Source organism: Leptosomus discolor, chromosome 10 (genome assembly GCF_034619465.1).
Source record: "Leptosomus discolor isolate bLepDis1 chromosome 10, bLepDis1.hap2, whole genome shotgun sequence".
Taxonomy (NCBI): domain Eukaryota; kingdom Metazoa; phylum Chordata; class Aves; order Leptosomiformes; family Leptosomidae; genus Leptosomus; species Leptosomus discolor.
The window spans coordinates 1311286-1326197 of record NC_141400.1 but is presented as its reverse complement, the minus strand read 5'-3'; the positions used below and the strand labels follow the sequence as shown (position 1 = coordinate 1326197).

The window sequence follows — 14912 nt, the reverse complement described above, 5'->3', positions numbered from 1 at the left end:
GTCAGCCGGTGAGGACAGACAGGCTTGTCTTTCTCCCCACTTACTGATGGGTGAGCCAAGGGTTTGGATCGGAATTGTCACGTAACTCCATCCCCCTGTTTGCAGGGCAAGCTGCTTCCGCACGTCTGGGAGCCGTGTCTTCGGAGAGGGAAGCTCTGCCCTGCAAAGAACAGAGAGCCGAGGGTCGCCTTTGAAGGGAAGCAGCAGCGGCGAGAAGCTTAGGGGTCTGAGACCACTGCGCGTGTGACGCCACTCTGCTCTACCCAGAGCCAAAGAGGAGGCTGGACCGGGCGGTGGGTCTCTGGCCTGGACGGTGACAATCGAAAGCTGGGAACCAGCCTCCACTGCGGAAATCACAAAGGAAGGCACAGGGAGGCTGCGCTGTAAGGCCTCGATATCCAAATTATCCTGAACAATGCTGTTCATCCAAACCACAAAAATGCAGGGGAATTTATTTCCGTGCCCTCCAGCAGCATGTAGGACACTTTGAGTTCAGCACTGCCGCCGCCCTGCGGAAAGGCACATGGCAGCGCCGAGGACCAGCTCCTAACAGCACTGCAGGGGACACCGTCAGTGATGTGTCACCCCTCTGCACCGTCGTCCCCGTAGTCCCTCTTTACACGGGACGGGACCACTACGTTGCCGGGGCTGCCGCCTCCGGGAGGACGTGTCCCTAGGGGCGGGGTCGTTCCTGCTCTGGGTCCCTACGGGCTCTGCACGGTGCGGGGACAGGACCGGCTGCGTGGCGCGCACATCTATAGCCCTACTTCCCGTCTTCTCACGGGCCAAAGTTTTGAGCTAAGGCGAATGAGAGGGCGCCGTTATTCAGCGCTTCGGGATCAGCTCAGCCGAGCCGGGTCCTCCCGGGAGGCCCCCGCCAGAGGCTCTGAGACCCCTTCTACCCTCCCCTCCCGCCCTCGTGGCTCCTCCACCACCACCGCCGCCACGTCGGTAGTCCTTACTGCCAGGGGAGAACCGCCTCACGCCGCGCTGCTCCCTCCCCGCTCCCCCCATCGCCTCGGCCCGGGCAGGTCCCTCACCTGTGCAGCCCAGTCGCCTTCTTCGCCCACGTTGGCCGCCTCTTGCGAGCACACCGAGCTCCGCTGGTCGCCCGGGCCGGGGGGCAGCCCGGCGGGGAGGCAGGGCAAGAGGGGCCTGAGGAACCGGAACTCGCTGTTGACGGTGCCGGCGGCGAAGCAGACGTCGTAGACGTAGCTGCGGGGCAGGGAGCCCGCGTTGCTCTCCGTGGCAGCCCTCGGGAACGTGGGCAAGGGCTCCGCCTCGCTCCGCCTGGCCCGCCGCACCTTCGCCACCACGGTGGCCACCGCGGTGGCCACGAACAGCGCCGACACGCACGCCAGGCAGGCGATGAGGGAGAGGGTCAGCGGCCCGTCGGGCTCGGCGGCCGGCGCCTCCTCGCTCCCCCGCAGATGGGCGTCGGAGAAGCCGTCGACCAGCGCGATGCCGAGGGTGGCGGTGGCGGAGCGCGGCGGCTGCCCGCGGTCCCGCACCAGCACGACGAGCCGCTGCCGGGGCGCGTCGCGCTCCGCCACGGCCCGCGCCGTCCGCACCTCGCCGCTGTGCAGCCCCACGCGGAACAGCCCCGGCTCCGTCGCCTTGGCCAGCTCGTACGACAGCCACGCGTTCTGACCCGCGTCCGCGTCCACCGCCACCACCTTGGCCACCAGGTAGCCCGCCCGCGCCCAGCGCGGCACCAGCTCGCCCGCCGCCGCGCTGCTCTCGGCGGGCGGGTGCAGCACGACGGGCGCGTTGTCGTTCTCGTCCCGCACCACCACGCGTAGCACCGCCTGGGCGCTGAGCGGCGGCGAGCCGCCGTCGGCGGCGCGCACCGCCACCTCGAAGGCGCGCACCTCCTCGAAGTCCAGCGGCCGGAGGACGTAGACGTCGCCGTTTTCAGAGCTGACCGACACGTCGGGCTGCTCCTTGCCCTCCTGCCGCACCAGCGCGTAGTTTACGCGCGCGTTTTTGCCCGCGTCGGCGTCCGTGGCGTTCACGCTGCCGATGCGCAGCATGGGGCTGTTGTTCTCCGTGACCCACAGCGTGTAAACCTCCTGGGTGAACTCGGGGGCGTTGTCGTTCACGTCCGAGATCTGCACCAAGAGGCTTTCCCGAGAGCTCAGCCGCGTCGCGCCCCAGTCCAGGGCCGTGATGCTGATGTTGTACTCCGCCGTCCTCTCCCTGTCCAGCGCCGCGCTTGTCCTCAGCTCGTAGTAATTGTCAAAAGCGGGGCTGAGACTGAAGGGCAAGTCCCCGTCGATCACGCACTCCGTCCTGCCGTTGTCCCCGGAGTCCCGGTCCCGCACACTGAACAGGGCCACCACGGTGCGCGGCGGCGCGTCCTCGGGAATGGAGGCGCTGAGGGAGGTGAGCGCTATCTCGGGGGCGTTGTCGTTCACGTCCAGGACCTCCACCTGCACTTTGCAATGCGCAGACAGCCCCCCGCCGTCCGTGGCTTTCACCATCATCTCGTGATTTTTCTCTTCCTCGAAGTCCAGATTGCCCGCGACCCGTATCTCCCCGGTGGCGGGGTTCAGCTCGAAGAGCTGCCGGGACCGCTCCGATGTCTGGGTGAAGGCGTACCGCACTTGCCCGTAGGACCCTTCGTCGGGATCCGCGGCCGCCACTCTCACCACCAGCTGCTCCGGGGGGCTGTTCTCGGCCAGGCGCACCTCGTACACCTCCCGACTGAAGATCGGGGTGTTGTCATTGGCATCCAGCACCACGATCCGGATCTGAGCAGTGCCCGACCTGGGTGGCGAGCCCCCGTCGGTGGCGGTGAGGAGTAAATTCAGCTCCGGCTGCTCTTCACGGTCCAGCTGCCGCTCTAGCACAAGCTCCGCGTATTTTTCTCCACTTTTCCTTGTTCTGAGAGCGAGGGAGAAATGCGAATTGGATCCGAGGCTGTAGTTCTGCAAGCCGTTGCTGCCCACGTCCTTGTCCCGGGCGCTTTCCAGAGGAAAACGGGACCCGAGAAGTGTCGTTTCGGGAATCTCTAAAACCATCTCTTTCTCCGGGAACACGGGGGGGTAGTCGTTCACGTCACGAACCTCCACCTCTCCTCGGATCAGCTGCACCGGATTCTCAAATAATATCTTAAAAAAGAGGGTGCAGGTGTCGCTCTGCGGACAGATCTCCTCTCGGTCCAGCGACTCCTTGGCCGTCAGGACTCCCGTGTTTTGGTTGAGGCGAAAAAGCTGCTCGTTCCCCTCGGACACAACGCGGGCCTTGCGAGCTGCCAGCTGCTCCGGAGCAACCCCCAGGTCCTTTGCAATATTGGCGACAAAGGAGTCCCTCTCCATTTCCTCCGCCAGAGAATAGCGGAGGGTTTCGGCCCCGCTCTGACACGCGCAAACGCCCAGAATAAACAAGATCACTTGCCTCTTGCTGACACCGCTCCGGCTCCCACTCGCCATTCCTCTCCAGAAAAGCCATCCACCGTCCTCCGTGGTTCCCAGCATTTTAAAGCAGCGTCCGAGGCAGAGCGGTGCTGGTCAGGAATCCCGGGCTAAGGGGGTCCGAAAGCCCCCGAGCACCCCGGCTGCGCGCCCCGCCGCCCTTCCCGAGAAGCTCTCACGCCTTTATTTTTTTTTCCTCTCTCTCCCGGTGCCGGCAAACCCGGGGCGGGCAGACGAACCTGCCGCTCCGTGGCCAACACCCCCACCCAGCGTCGCAAGGGGGAATAGTTCTTCTGGCTTCTCCTTCGGGCCAGGGCTGCCGGTTTGGAGGGTGCTGCTTGAATCTGCGCTCCCCGTGCAAACCCAAGCCGATGGCCGCAGGGGAAATGCTCTCCTCGCTTGGACGCGGGCTCCCTCTCCGCATCCAGAGCGCTGCTCTGCGCATCGCTTCCCAGCTCCCAACCGCCACAGCTTCAGACAGAGTCTTCGGGTTTCCTCCGTGGCGTGGAGGCGCTGCAAGATCTGCCACTTCCACAGGCTGCGTTCCGGGATTTGCCTTTTCTTCTCTGCTTGTTAATCAGCACAATTAGCAAGTGGGGCGGACCAGAGAAGCACCGCTCTTGACAATGGGAGCTGGTGCCAGGGAAAGGTCCTGATACCAAATGCTTCACCATCACCCGAGCTCACCATCCCATTAGAATGACGCTGTAGTTCTAGGACACGTCCTCCTAATACTGCTTTCTTCATATTGTGTATCAGAACTCGCCCAAAGGACACAGAACATCAACTTTTTTCCTCCTTAATTGACAGGAGTATCCTCCCCTTGCCGCCTGCTGAACCTTGTACCCATGATAACGGGTGTCACACATTCGTGGAAAAATCTTCTCAGTCGTATACAAACACCGAAATGCTGCAACCTGTTTTCTCGTTTCGGTGGTGTGCAGCCCTTTCTCCTCCGATGTTACCTCAGGGGATTAGGAATTCGTTAATGGCCCCTGTACTCCGAGGTCAAACCTGAACTCCTGTATCTGTCCACCGCCAACAGCTATTGCATACAAAAGGCAGGGGAACAAACAGGAGAGCTCCTGAATTAAACCCCCAAATCCACAAACGCTAACGAGCAGGAGGTAACGGAGACAATAGCAACGAGCAGGGATCTACCGACACTGATGGATGGGCCATTAAAGGAACCGTTCAAGTGTAAACTCCAAGAAGTTCAACAAGAAACTTGGGAAAAAGGAAACAAACAAAAAACATGTTATCATGGGTTATCAGAAATAGCCTCCCAGGAAAGAGCAAAGTGATGAGGAGATGTTTGAGGAGAGTTCTAGGAATGTGCAAAGCTTCCTCTGGAGTGATTAGAGGCAGGATCAAACTTGGTTAAAGTGAGAGATCAGGAGTGAACCTGGGAGGAATACCGCGGGGAAACGGAGCTGGTAGAGCAGAGCGAGGGGTCTTAGGCAGAGCCAGAATCCGCGCCGGAAAGCGGAGCAAACCCACGGGGTCAGGAATTCACCGCCAGCCCTGAGGACCGTCTCCCACCGCGACTGCTCCGGCGGCTCGAGCGGCGAGCTCCGGCAAATGCACACGTGATGTTCTGGAGATGTGCACAGCTATATAAAAATATATATAAGCCTCTTTGGTTTTGACACATTTCCTTTGATTTCCTTGACGTTTCTCCCTTATTTTTGTTTGCCAAAAAGGCTGACACTGTCAAACAACACCCACCAGGTGAAGTCCTAGAAATTCGCTGATTTCCTCTTTTGTTTTAAAATAAAAACTTCTTGACTATATCAACAGGAGAAAGTAACAATCATGGTTGACTTTAGGATTCCCCAGAATTTTAGCCTCTAGAGGACTTTGCACAGATGCAGCCATCTTTGATGATTTCCTATTTGACTTTGGAAACATGATAGAACCTAAAAGACTAACTTACATCAAATGCCAGGTCAGCTCTGTCTTCCTTTCTTGCCTTCCAGGGACATGTTTATCTCTCGAGTTTCTACCATTATCACCAACACAGAAGCTTGATGTAAAACCAACCGTAGCCCAAGTACAGCAGTAGATGCGTTGGGAACTTGGCTTCTCTCATTCATGCCTTGCAAAAATAACAGTGATAGCTGGAATCCATTTGCTTTGTGCCCTTGTCAGTGCTCCTGCTCACCTCTTGGCACCTCCGAGAGAGGGAGGTGTACTTGCTTCTCTGGAACCTAATCTTTTGCACCACTACGCAGCAGGGAGCAGACACAAGCTGAGAAGAGCTTCCACAGTCACTTCCCATCCTGACCACAGTAACCCGTTAATTGCTACTCCCCTCATTTTGGAAAGCAAGTGGTGTCCTTCAGCTTCAATTGTAGAAAGGTGTAAGAGGAACAGTGATCCTTAACGGAGCTCTTGGCTATATTAATCATCTTTGCATCACAGAAGTTGTTGGTTTTAGACTGAAGCTCATATTCTTTCAAATTTTAGAGAAATGCGAAATAAAGAGCATCACTTGCCATGGATAGCTAATGCTGGGGTCACAACAATAAGATGGCTGCGTATGAGTGGAAAAAAGAGGTATGTATACTGCCAGATGAAGGCATACTGTGTTTTAGGACAAAGGAACTCTAGCCACAGTAAGAACGTAATTTGCATAAATGTGTCAGAGCATTCACTTATCTCCTTGAGCACACAGTGATGTTGCAGGCTTCCTCATTTTTTGGTTCAGTGATGACATCTTTATCCTAAGAAGGTAGCTTAAAATGACCAAAAACCGGTTGTCTTCATTACTCTGGGATTTACATCTTAAAGCTAGTAAAAATCTACAGCAACATACTTTGCCCAGTTCCTGGTATGTCTCCGTATTTCAGAACACAGTGTTCCTAAAAGAAGATTCTGTCCACACTTCTGCAGCCAGAGAAATTTCGGTTTCTAAAATGCCCTTATTGGTCTTCCAGCTGTGAATTCAGATCCACTGACTGAGATCTCAGAGGCCCCACGCCGGGTTTTGTTGCCCCTCTTCTTCCCCACCCCTGGAGCCACTGCCCATCCACCTTCAGCACACCCTGAGGATGACGTAGCTTGGGAGGAGCAGTTGCCTGAAGATCAAAAGCACAGATGCTTCCCCAAGTCACTGTGGTTTCCATGCCTGAGTGCAGAGTGACCGACGTTCCCGTCCTCTCATTACCAGCCAGCCTCCAGGACGGATTTCTTCTCTCACCTCTAGCACTCAGACAGTGTTCTGTGACTGTGAATTCCCAGCTCTCCCGCGGAACTGCTGCTCTGAGCTCGCCGCTGGATACAAACCTGAGGGAAGCCGTGAGGATCCTTCCTAACCTTCTCTCCATTATACTGAAATACCACTGGTACATATCCTGTTTGTGGTTCATTTTCCAAGAGATAAACCAGCCTCCTCTCTCTCTGCTTTCAGTGCAGTTACCGCTTTCCTCATCACTCTGTTAAATGTAAACCTTTCTCGCGGTATTAAGTCGGTGCTTACCAACCAACGGGCTCTGAGTCACTCCGCACCTCTGGTGAAATCCTCTCAAATCCCCCAGGGATGGACCTGGGAGACCGGCTCCCTCCCAGTTCTGCCTTGTTCTCTTGGTGTTTCCAGACGGTTCTTGGTGCGGCAATTCGCAGTACATCCCTTCGGAAGGCTTTGAACCAGGGCGTATTCCAGTGCAACCGGGACATTTCGGTTGAGCTCTCAGCTACTGTCAGCCATGCAGCATCTGACTGGTGCTCACTGGTCTCTCCCTGCTTGGGAGCTCCCCGCCCAGCAGCAGCAAGACTCGCACAGCGCTGACCAACAGCGGCACTGGGCGTCCACCGCAGGAACTGCACATGGGCATCCAGCCCCGAGTCTCAGCACGCATCCATCTCCTCCGCTGGCTTCTGGCGATTGCCAGGGCAAATTATGAAATATATTTCCCACCTGACGTCTTTGGCAAATAAATGCACTTTCTTAGTACTTATCGTGACATTTTGTTTGGCACTAATAATCCAGACAAGTATGAAACGTCTATACAAACCTGTCAAATGCACTTAACAAAGGTGCCAGCTACAGGCTCTAGTGTTGTGTACTACATCTTTGAGGAGTCAGAGAGTCAATCGTGAAGTTTTCAAGCACAGGCTGGTTGAGGGAAGCTCAGAGTTTTGAGTATTTTCTGTTTCACAATATCTCAAACTGTTGTATGCCCTTTTCTAAAGTAATCTGAAGTGAAGAACCAGTTCAGTATTAATAGTAGCGCAAACCTCCAATGCCTCTTGGATCAGCTGCAATGGATTTTCAAAAAATATCTTAAAGAAGAACGTGCAGGTATATTGCTCTGCGGACAGATGTCCTCTCAATCCAGTGACTCCTTTACTGTCAAGACTCCGGTGTTTTGACTGAGGTAGAAATGTTGCTCATTCTCCGTGGACCACATTTCTACCTAGGTAGCAATACTCGCTTTCTACTAACACCAGTTTGTGAGGTTATCTGCTCTAAAATCTCCCCTGTATACCTTCCAACTTTGAAGAATAAAGGGAAATTCCCAGCTTCAGAAGTCTAAGTTCCTATATCTTCTCAGAGACATTCAGCACTCTCCGGCCTCCAAACATGATGCTGGACAGAATACATCTGCCAGACATCTACCCAGACGTTTTCCATCCTACATCTTTCAAAGGCAAAGAATTCTTGCTCTCTTTTCCCTAGCCATGACAATCTCAGTACTTCTTGCTTGAAAATAAATCTGCTCAGCTTCAACAGTTTGCTACTATGAATGCCTACTGAAGTCAAATAAGTAATTACTCTCATCTTCATAAACTTTGTGCTCAGTGGGATCCAAGTTTTCCATCTTCAATCTCATTCCTATGTCAAATATGCAGCAATTTTCTTCATAAATCCCTAGAACCATGTGTTTTCTTGTGTCCTGGTATCTCAAATGGCCCACAAATAATTTTAATTTCTATCTCTAAGTTGATGTGTTTTGTGGGAGGAAATGGAATCTATTGGGATTTTTTTTTTCATGTGCTTGCATCCATTTTCTGTACAAGTCCTTCCACAGTTTCCCACAGTGGCCGTTTCAATTGACTAGGAGGAGATGGGTATGCATGGAAAGTCACACGATGAACAGTCAAGCAGCACAAGGTTGCCAGGCAATTCAGGTCCACTGTATGAATAATCTTGGCTTTCCATGCGATTTTCATGAAGCAACAAGGAATAAGATGATTTTCTCAGTGACATTTGGTTAGCCTTGAGAAAGAGACTTCAGGGACAGAAGTGCCATACAGGCATTTCTTGAACAAGGGCAAGAAACTTGCAGCTTGTGAAGAAATGTTTCTACAATTGGCTACCTGAAGATAATGAGTAGAAGTCACTGAAGGAAAGCAGTTGAGTCATCTAATAAGAAAGTGAGAAATAGCCAGACTTTATGTTGTTCTGGGTGCAGAAGTAGCACATTTTCTCTTTACTGGACAGGCCAGGAAGCAAAAGACCTGGGGAGAGGTTGGACAGGCTACTTTTGAAATTCTAGCTGGTCATCTGAGGAGAGAAACAGGAATTCAGCTGAGAAATGGATTTGGAAGTGAAGGAGAGAAAGGGAGAACAGAAGGAGGAGTAGAACTGGTTAGAGGAGTGAAAAATGCTATGCAAGAGTGGCCAAGAAAGGACAAGCATGAACCTGTTCAGTTGAGAAGGCGGATCAAGGAGGGTAAGGACAGAGAAATACACGTAGGATCCATCCTGAAGGCAATTTAGGAAGATCTGGTTGCTGTAGCACCTGTAAGAAAATAATCAGAATGGGCATTACTAAAGGGAATGTGGGGTCCAATCAGCCAGAGTGAAAAGGGTATGGGCAGTTCTGGAGAAAAGCAAGAAGGGCAGTTGGTACAGTTTAAAGTCAAAGCAGGTGGATGGATCAGAATGGAGCAAAAATGGACATAAAGAAGGAAGAAACAAAACAGCTAGGCAGGAGAGGAAGTTGGGAGGAGGAAAGGCTGAGGTACAGTCCTTTAGGTTTGTGTTTGCCTCTCCCTCGTTCTCAGTGTCTGGCTTAGGACCTAGATCTCCTGTTCCATCTTTCTGCCTCAGATTGTCTCTCTTTCCACTTGGGAAGTGAGAAAATTATCAGAAGGTAACAGCAAACCAAAGGGAACCATAGTATCTCAGCCAGTTTAACAGGATGAAGTGCCCAGAGAAAGCAAACATTCCAGCAGCAACTGCAGACCAGGCACCCTCTGGGATCACAGGATGACCCCTGTGTCTCTGACACAACTAAACCATTCCCAGAAACACAGGGGGAGCAAGGAACTTCCTGGCTCATCTTTTACACAAAGTAATGAAGTTTAGGCTCTCAGTATCCTAACATACCCTTGTATCTTGACAATTTTTTGTTTTATACCTGTTGTGGCCTGTCAAAGCTGAGCTGTGAAAAGCCGTCTTTCTGTCAGATTGTGTTTTGACACGCTTAGTACTGCTGAACAACGACATGTAGATATTCTGAAAGAAAGGAGACTTAGAGAACAGAAAACATCCTGTGGGGAGAAATTCAGAAAGGGTTTATTCATTGTTTAGGCAACAGACATAGATTCTCATCAGTAACACATTTACTGATGAAGTGGACACACCAGCGATGAAGAACTGAATAGCAACTTAAAGACAGCCGTACATACGCAGTTCCTAGTGACTAATTATAAAGTAAACATATATGAAAGCAACACATTTTGTAGGTACTGCTGAAGGTGCATGACATCTAATTTACTTTCCAAAGACTTTATACCTGGTCAGGTGCAGCACTCCTCTGATGTCCAGATTCTTCTACTGCTGGGTTCATAAATGTGGGATGGGGGGGGAGGTAATCTATTTTTATATTAAAATACTGGATTCCATCAACGATGGGGCAGTCTAATAGAAAACCTGTAGTCCATGAGCACTGCCACATGTAAAAATATTATCTGCTCAAGCTCACCCAAAAGTAAAGACTTGGGCACACCTTGGGACCACTTAAAAGCAGGTTTTTTTATCCACCAGCAAGTCGGCCTCTTCCCGGAGCTCTGCCTAGGGAGGAGCAGAGGCAGCGCGGTGGAATACGGCTGCCCCGTCCCTGGCTGCTGCCATCCCCGCTCTCCGCCGGCGGAGGGCAGCCGCCACCAGGGAAAGACCGAGCGGCGAATTTGCAAGTCACGGCAGGGAGCGGCAGAAACCGGCTTGGAAACAGCCGGGCTCGGCAGCAAGCGGATTCGGCTAGGGCAAGGGACAGATGCTCCCGGAGAGGCAGGTCTCTTTATTATCCGTCTGTCTGTCTATCTTTCTATCTGTCCACTCATCCATCTGTCCATCTATGTCTATTCATTTATCCGTCTCTCTCTATCCATCTAGTTACCTACCTATCAATCCAACCATCTGTTATCTATCTATCTGTCTATCTATCTATCTATCCATCCATCCATCTCTCTAGCAGCGTCCTTGTCCATAGGAGCTGGCTCCTGTTGTGCTGCTTGTTTCCCCGGGGAAAGGAGCGTACACACAGATCCAGGGAAACAAGCTCAGACTGAGAGAGTTTTAAACTCAAAGCAGGAGGCTGGAGAGAGAGCGGAATTAAGATGACATTAGTGAGGCTGTGAGATTGGGGGTGGGGGTGGGGTACGGGACCCCAGCACTCTGAATGGAGCTGGGTTTGGGAGGGGATATAGGTCATGGAGCAACTATGGGGATTGTTTTATCCCTTGGGGTCCCCAAAGCTGGCTGCCTGCCCTTGCCACAGATCAAAAATGAAATTGCAGCAGTATTGAGCAGTGTGCTGGTCCCCCCCAGCACTGGGACTACAGGGCAAGTGAGGACAGCAGCCAGCTTAAACCCTGGGAATCAGGGATTGTTGTAGGAGATACCAGGGCTGAATAATCTCTTAACTTCCTTCCCTGTCAGGCCGGAGTGTGTCTAATACAGAAAATATTTATACCATTTTAAATATGCTTAAAGAATTGTGTTCACATTCATTACTACACGCTTGTCATCTGTTTTAATCTTCACAGAAGACAAAGAAAGGGGATACAGACACCTATTTATAAAGAGACACAGTTGTCAGGAAGTTCTCTCTATATAAAATATTCCTAATCACACACTTCATTTTAAAGTGAAACTCACATGTTTGTCCATGACGGATTTATTTGTTTAAAATACTGAAAGAAAATACATCATAAAAAGTTTAAGCTAAGACTTTTAAATAAGATTAGTGATGTGGAGACATTCAATATCAAGAAGGTTCAGCCAAGGCACAGTAAAAATTCTGATTTTCAAGAAGGAAGCATGTCGTGCACTATTGTAAATCTCCTATTTAGATCCTTAAGGCACAAGCAAAATAGTTTTTGTCTCCTTTTTTTTTTCCTTCCTCTTTTAAAAATGTTTTGTGCAAAACATTTTTTGTGCCTGAACCTCACAGTACTATTTAATTTTTGCTGAAAATCAGTTTATTTTTTCATTTTACTTGGGCTGTACAATTTTAGTCCTCTAGTCCTCCAGACTTGTAAATGCAAGTCCAGTTAGGCAAAGATACTTGAAATGTAAATGAGCAGTGTGTTCTGTATTGCATTAGAGGAAAAGGAATTTATATGTGTCGAATTAGGCAGGTACATAATATTTCCACTGTTGAAGAAAATCACATATGTAGAAAATGCAATTTTCGCCAATCACCATGTGTGTAATTAGGTCTAGTCCTGAAGGCCCAAGTAAGGAAAGACTGCTTAAAATATGCCTTAACTGGAAATTAAGGACAGAATTCTTATATTCCTGAAAGCCCTACTCCATGTCTCCTGAACTTGGAGATAAACAGCTGAAGTGCATTTGCTCTTTAACTGTAGAGTTCTGTAAGCCCACAAAATTCTGCGTCTGCATGTGCAGATGTGTCCCATATTACTAAGCAACATTGTTTTTCCTTTAAGTGCCCATGTGGAGTCCAGAAGTTTGTGATCCCATGTCTGTCTGTCAAAAGGGATTTGGTTCACTTGGGATTTAAAGGACAGATTTGTGCAGAGCCTGTGCAAAATGCAGTGCTGCTATGCAAAGTACAGCGCTTTCTTTCAAAACTCTCAAATGGAAAAGAGTATTGTATGATCCTCTTTTTCTCTAATGCCACACTATATTGGATGTTTCAAAGTTAAACTCTGCCTAAAAATGTTCAAACTCGCATCTGGATATTGGATGACAGGAACTTCAGCATGGAACTGGAGTGATTCTTAGCCTTCCTCTCAAAATATACATTATATCCATTAGCAGGTGGTAGTTAACAACTAAACCAGTATCTCTTGCTTCCTCATTTTGTTTCCTTTATCTACTTCATTCTATTACTTGATACATTAATCAAGGTAGCTAAAGAAAGAAATGCTCAAAACCCCCTCCAAACCCAGTACAAATCATGGGTGACTCTAAGAGACATTAAGAATTGATGTGGGCTGCCCCTGTGAATAAAAAGCATGTCCTTTAAGTCTAACTTTTTAACCCCAAACCCAAGTGGAAATGTGTATCCTTTTGAACATATGGAAAACACAGCTCTGTGCCCAATACACAATCATCTGCCATTCTGAGGGTAAACCAGGGGTGTTGGATACAGTGACAGGAACAGATAAATGTTCATTATATTGTTGTTCAGTAGATGGAGCATGAGTTACTTTTACACAAAAACGCTAAACCTAGAGACTCCTAGCTATCCAGTTTCTTTGTTTATTGACTCTTCACACCAAATGCACATAGCAAAAAGACGTCAGAGAGGCTATTTGGCAGAAGAGCTTTAAGAACCTTTAAGCTGAACAGAACCTGTGTAGTGATTCTTGCTTTGTACTTAACCTTCACTTATTTATGCACATGCTTCATAAGCAAAACATCAGTAAAATCAAGATAAATGTTGACCTGCGCAGATAATTGAGTGCCAGCATCACTAGGATACAGCAAAAATTTTCTTCAAGGCAATGTTGTCTAAAGGCGAGCTACAGAAAAATAAAAACAGTAACAACAAAAAAATATAATACCCTTTAAGTTTATATAGCATTCAGATAAGCCGGTTGATGTTGCCCCCGAGAATCAGAGATTTTGAACTCGCTCGCTCTCCTCCTTACCTCATTGATGTCTCAAATGGTCTCCAAGTTTGGAACAGTGAGAAACAGCTGGCAGAAAATGTGTTCCAGGGTGTTGCAAAGGAGAAAACCAGCAAGGCCTAGTACCAATAATAAAAGCTGGATTAGAGCAGCAGCTATGTGATAAGCTAGGAAACTAATTTGTCTTCTTTCAAAACAACACAAAAATAGGCTTGTTTGTAGTTGAGGGGAAAAGTAAGAAATTCTGAGGAACACAAAATAATCATACAGATCTATTAATATTGTCACCCCCTATTAGGCAACTTCTGATTTATGGTGTCTTTAAGAACAGATAATTATTTTAGGAAAAAGATATCAGACTCTGAAACATACTGCTTTCTGCTGTTATATAGAAGCCATCCATCTGTTGTCAAGTTTGTCAAAAATTTGAAATCTAGCTATCACATACCTACGTATACTGGGTACAGCATATGGGAGGAGCTGGCATGATACTGGACATGAATTTCAGTTAGGCATACATGTTCTAACAAAAGCTCTTCATGTATCATTTGAAGTTTTACATCAAATGGAGGGGGGGAGAAACCCCTTCCTATTGGACAGACATTTGCACTTGCCTGCAATAAAAACGCACAAGGTTATACACAGTTAAGAATAACATTGAACTTGGAAAGTGATTCTTCCTTCAGTTAATGAAACAGTGAGAGACACTGAGGACATTTCGGAGGACTGCAGGTACTGGTTTCTTGGCCCATGGGAACAAGATCCTAAGAATTTTCTGAAGTTTTCTGAATTAACATAGTAAATCTGCTTAAATGTATTGATCTACACGTGCTATAACCAGAGCAGAAAAAGTATTCATTTTACAGGGGAACTGGAAATGGCTTTTTTTTAATGACCTAGTAATTTCCTAAATCTTAGAACCCTTTAGCTTCTTAGGACTTCATGATCTATTTTCTTGTTTGTTTGTTTCTTGTCACTTTTGTTGTCTACATTAATGAGAAGATGGACTATAGGAAAATTTCTGAAAGAAAATTAAAGGAAACCACTGCTCATTTCAATGTCACTCATTACACCTTACCTATAGATAGCTCTTGGCCAGAAAAAAAATGGGATAGAAATTCAGAGGTTTTGTTCCAGTGAGTGATATTCTGAACAAGGCCTCTAAAGTTATTCCTCTGCAAGGACAGATGATCCCACCATGAGTCCTCTGTTCTTCGCAACAGTTGCAATGGCTGTTGAGTGGCAAGACATTTAACCAAATGTTTAACCAAATATTTAACCAAATTAGATAATAGACTACAATTTGTCCCTAACTTTGTAATTAAGTAGCTGAACATTGCCAAAGGCTAAATTTTGCAGGCATTCAACTACCATCACCATGTAACCCATTATTTCAAAAATTATTATAGAGGTATATGGCAGTTTAAACTTGATATGTCACTG

The 14912-nt window shown here is 48.9% G+C and overlaps 1 protein-coding gene across 1 annotated transcript; it reads right to left on the bottom strand.

Moving 5' to 3' along the window:
- Positions 1-570: 570 nt before the first annotated feature.
- On the bottom strand, positions 571-3434 carry LOC147414746 (protocadherin beta-16-like). Its single transcript, XM_086471206.1, has 2 exons — positions 1041-3434; positions 571-798 (listed from the first exon to the last, which is right to left on the bottom strand). The coding sequence occupies exons 1-2, from the start codon at positions 3432-3434 to the stop codon at positions 571-573; spliced, it is 2622 nt and encodes an 873-aa protein (XP_086327332.1).
- Positions 3435-14912: the final 11478 nt, after the last annotated feature.

Coding starts and splice junctions, on each gene's coding strand:
- LOC147414746 (XM_086471206.1), bottom strand. CDS start 3,434: ATGGCGAGTGGGAGCCGGAGCGGTGTCAGCAAGAGGCAAGTGATCTTG. Junction 799..1,040: donor AAGGCGACTGGGCTGCACAG/GTGAGGGACCTG, acceptor CATTCGCCTTAG/CTCAAAACTTTGGCCCGTGA.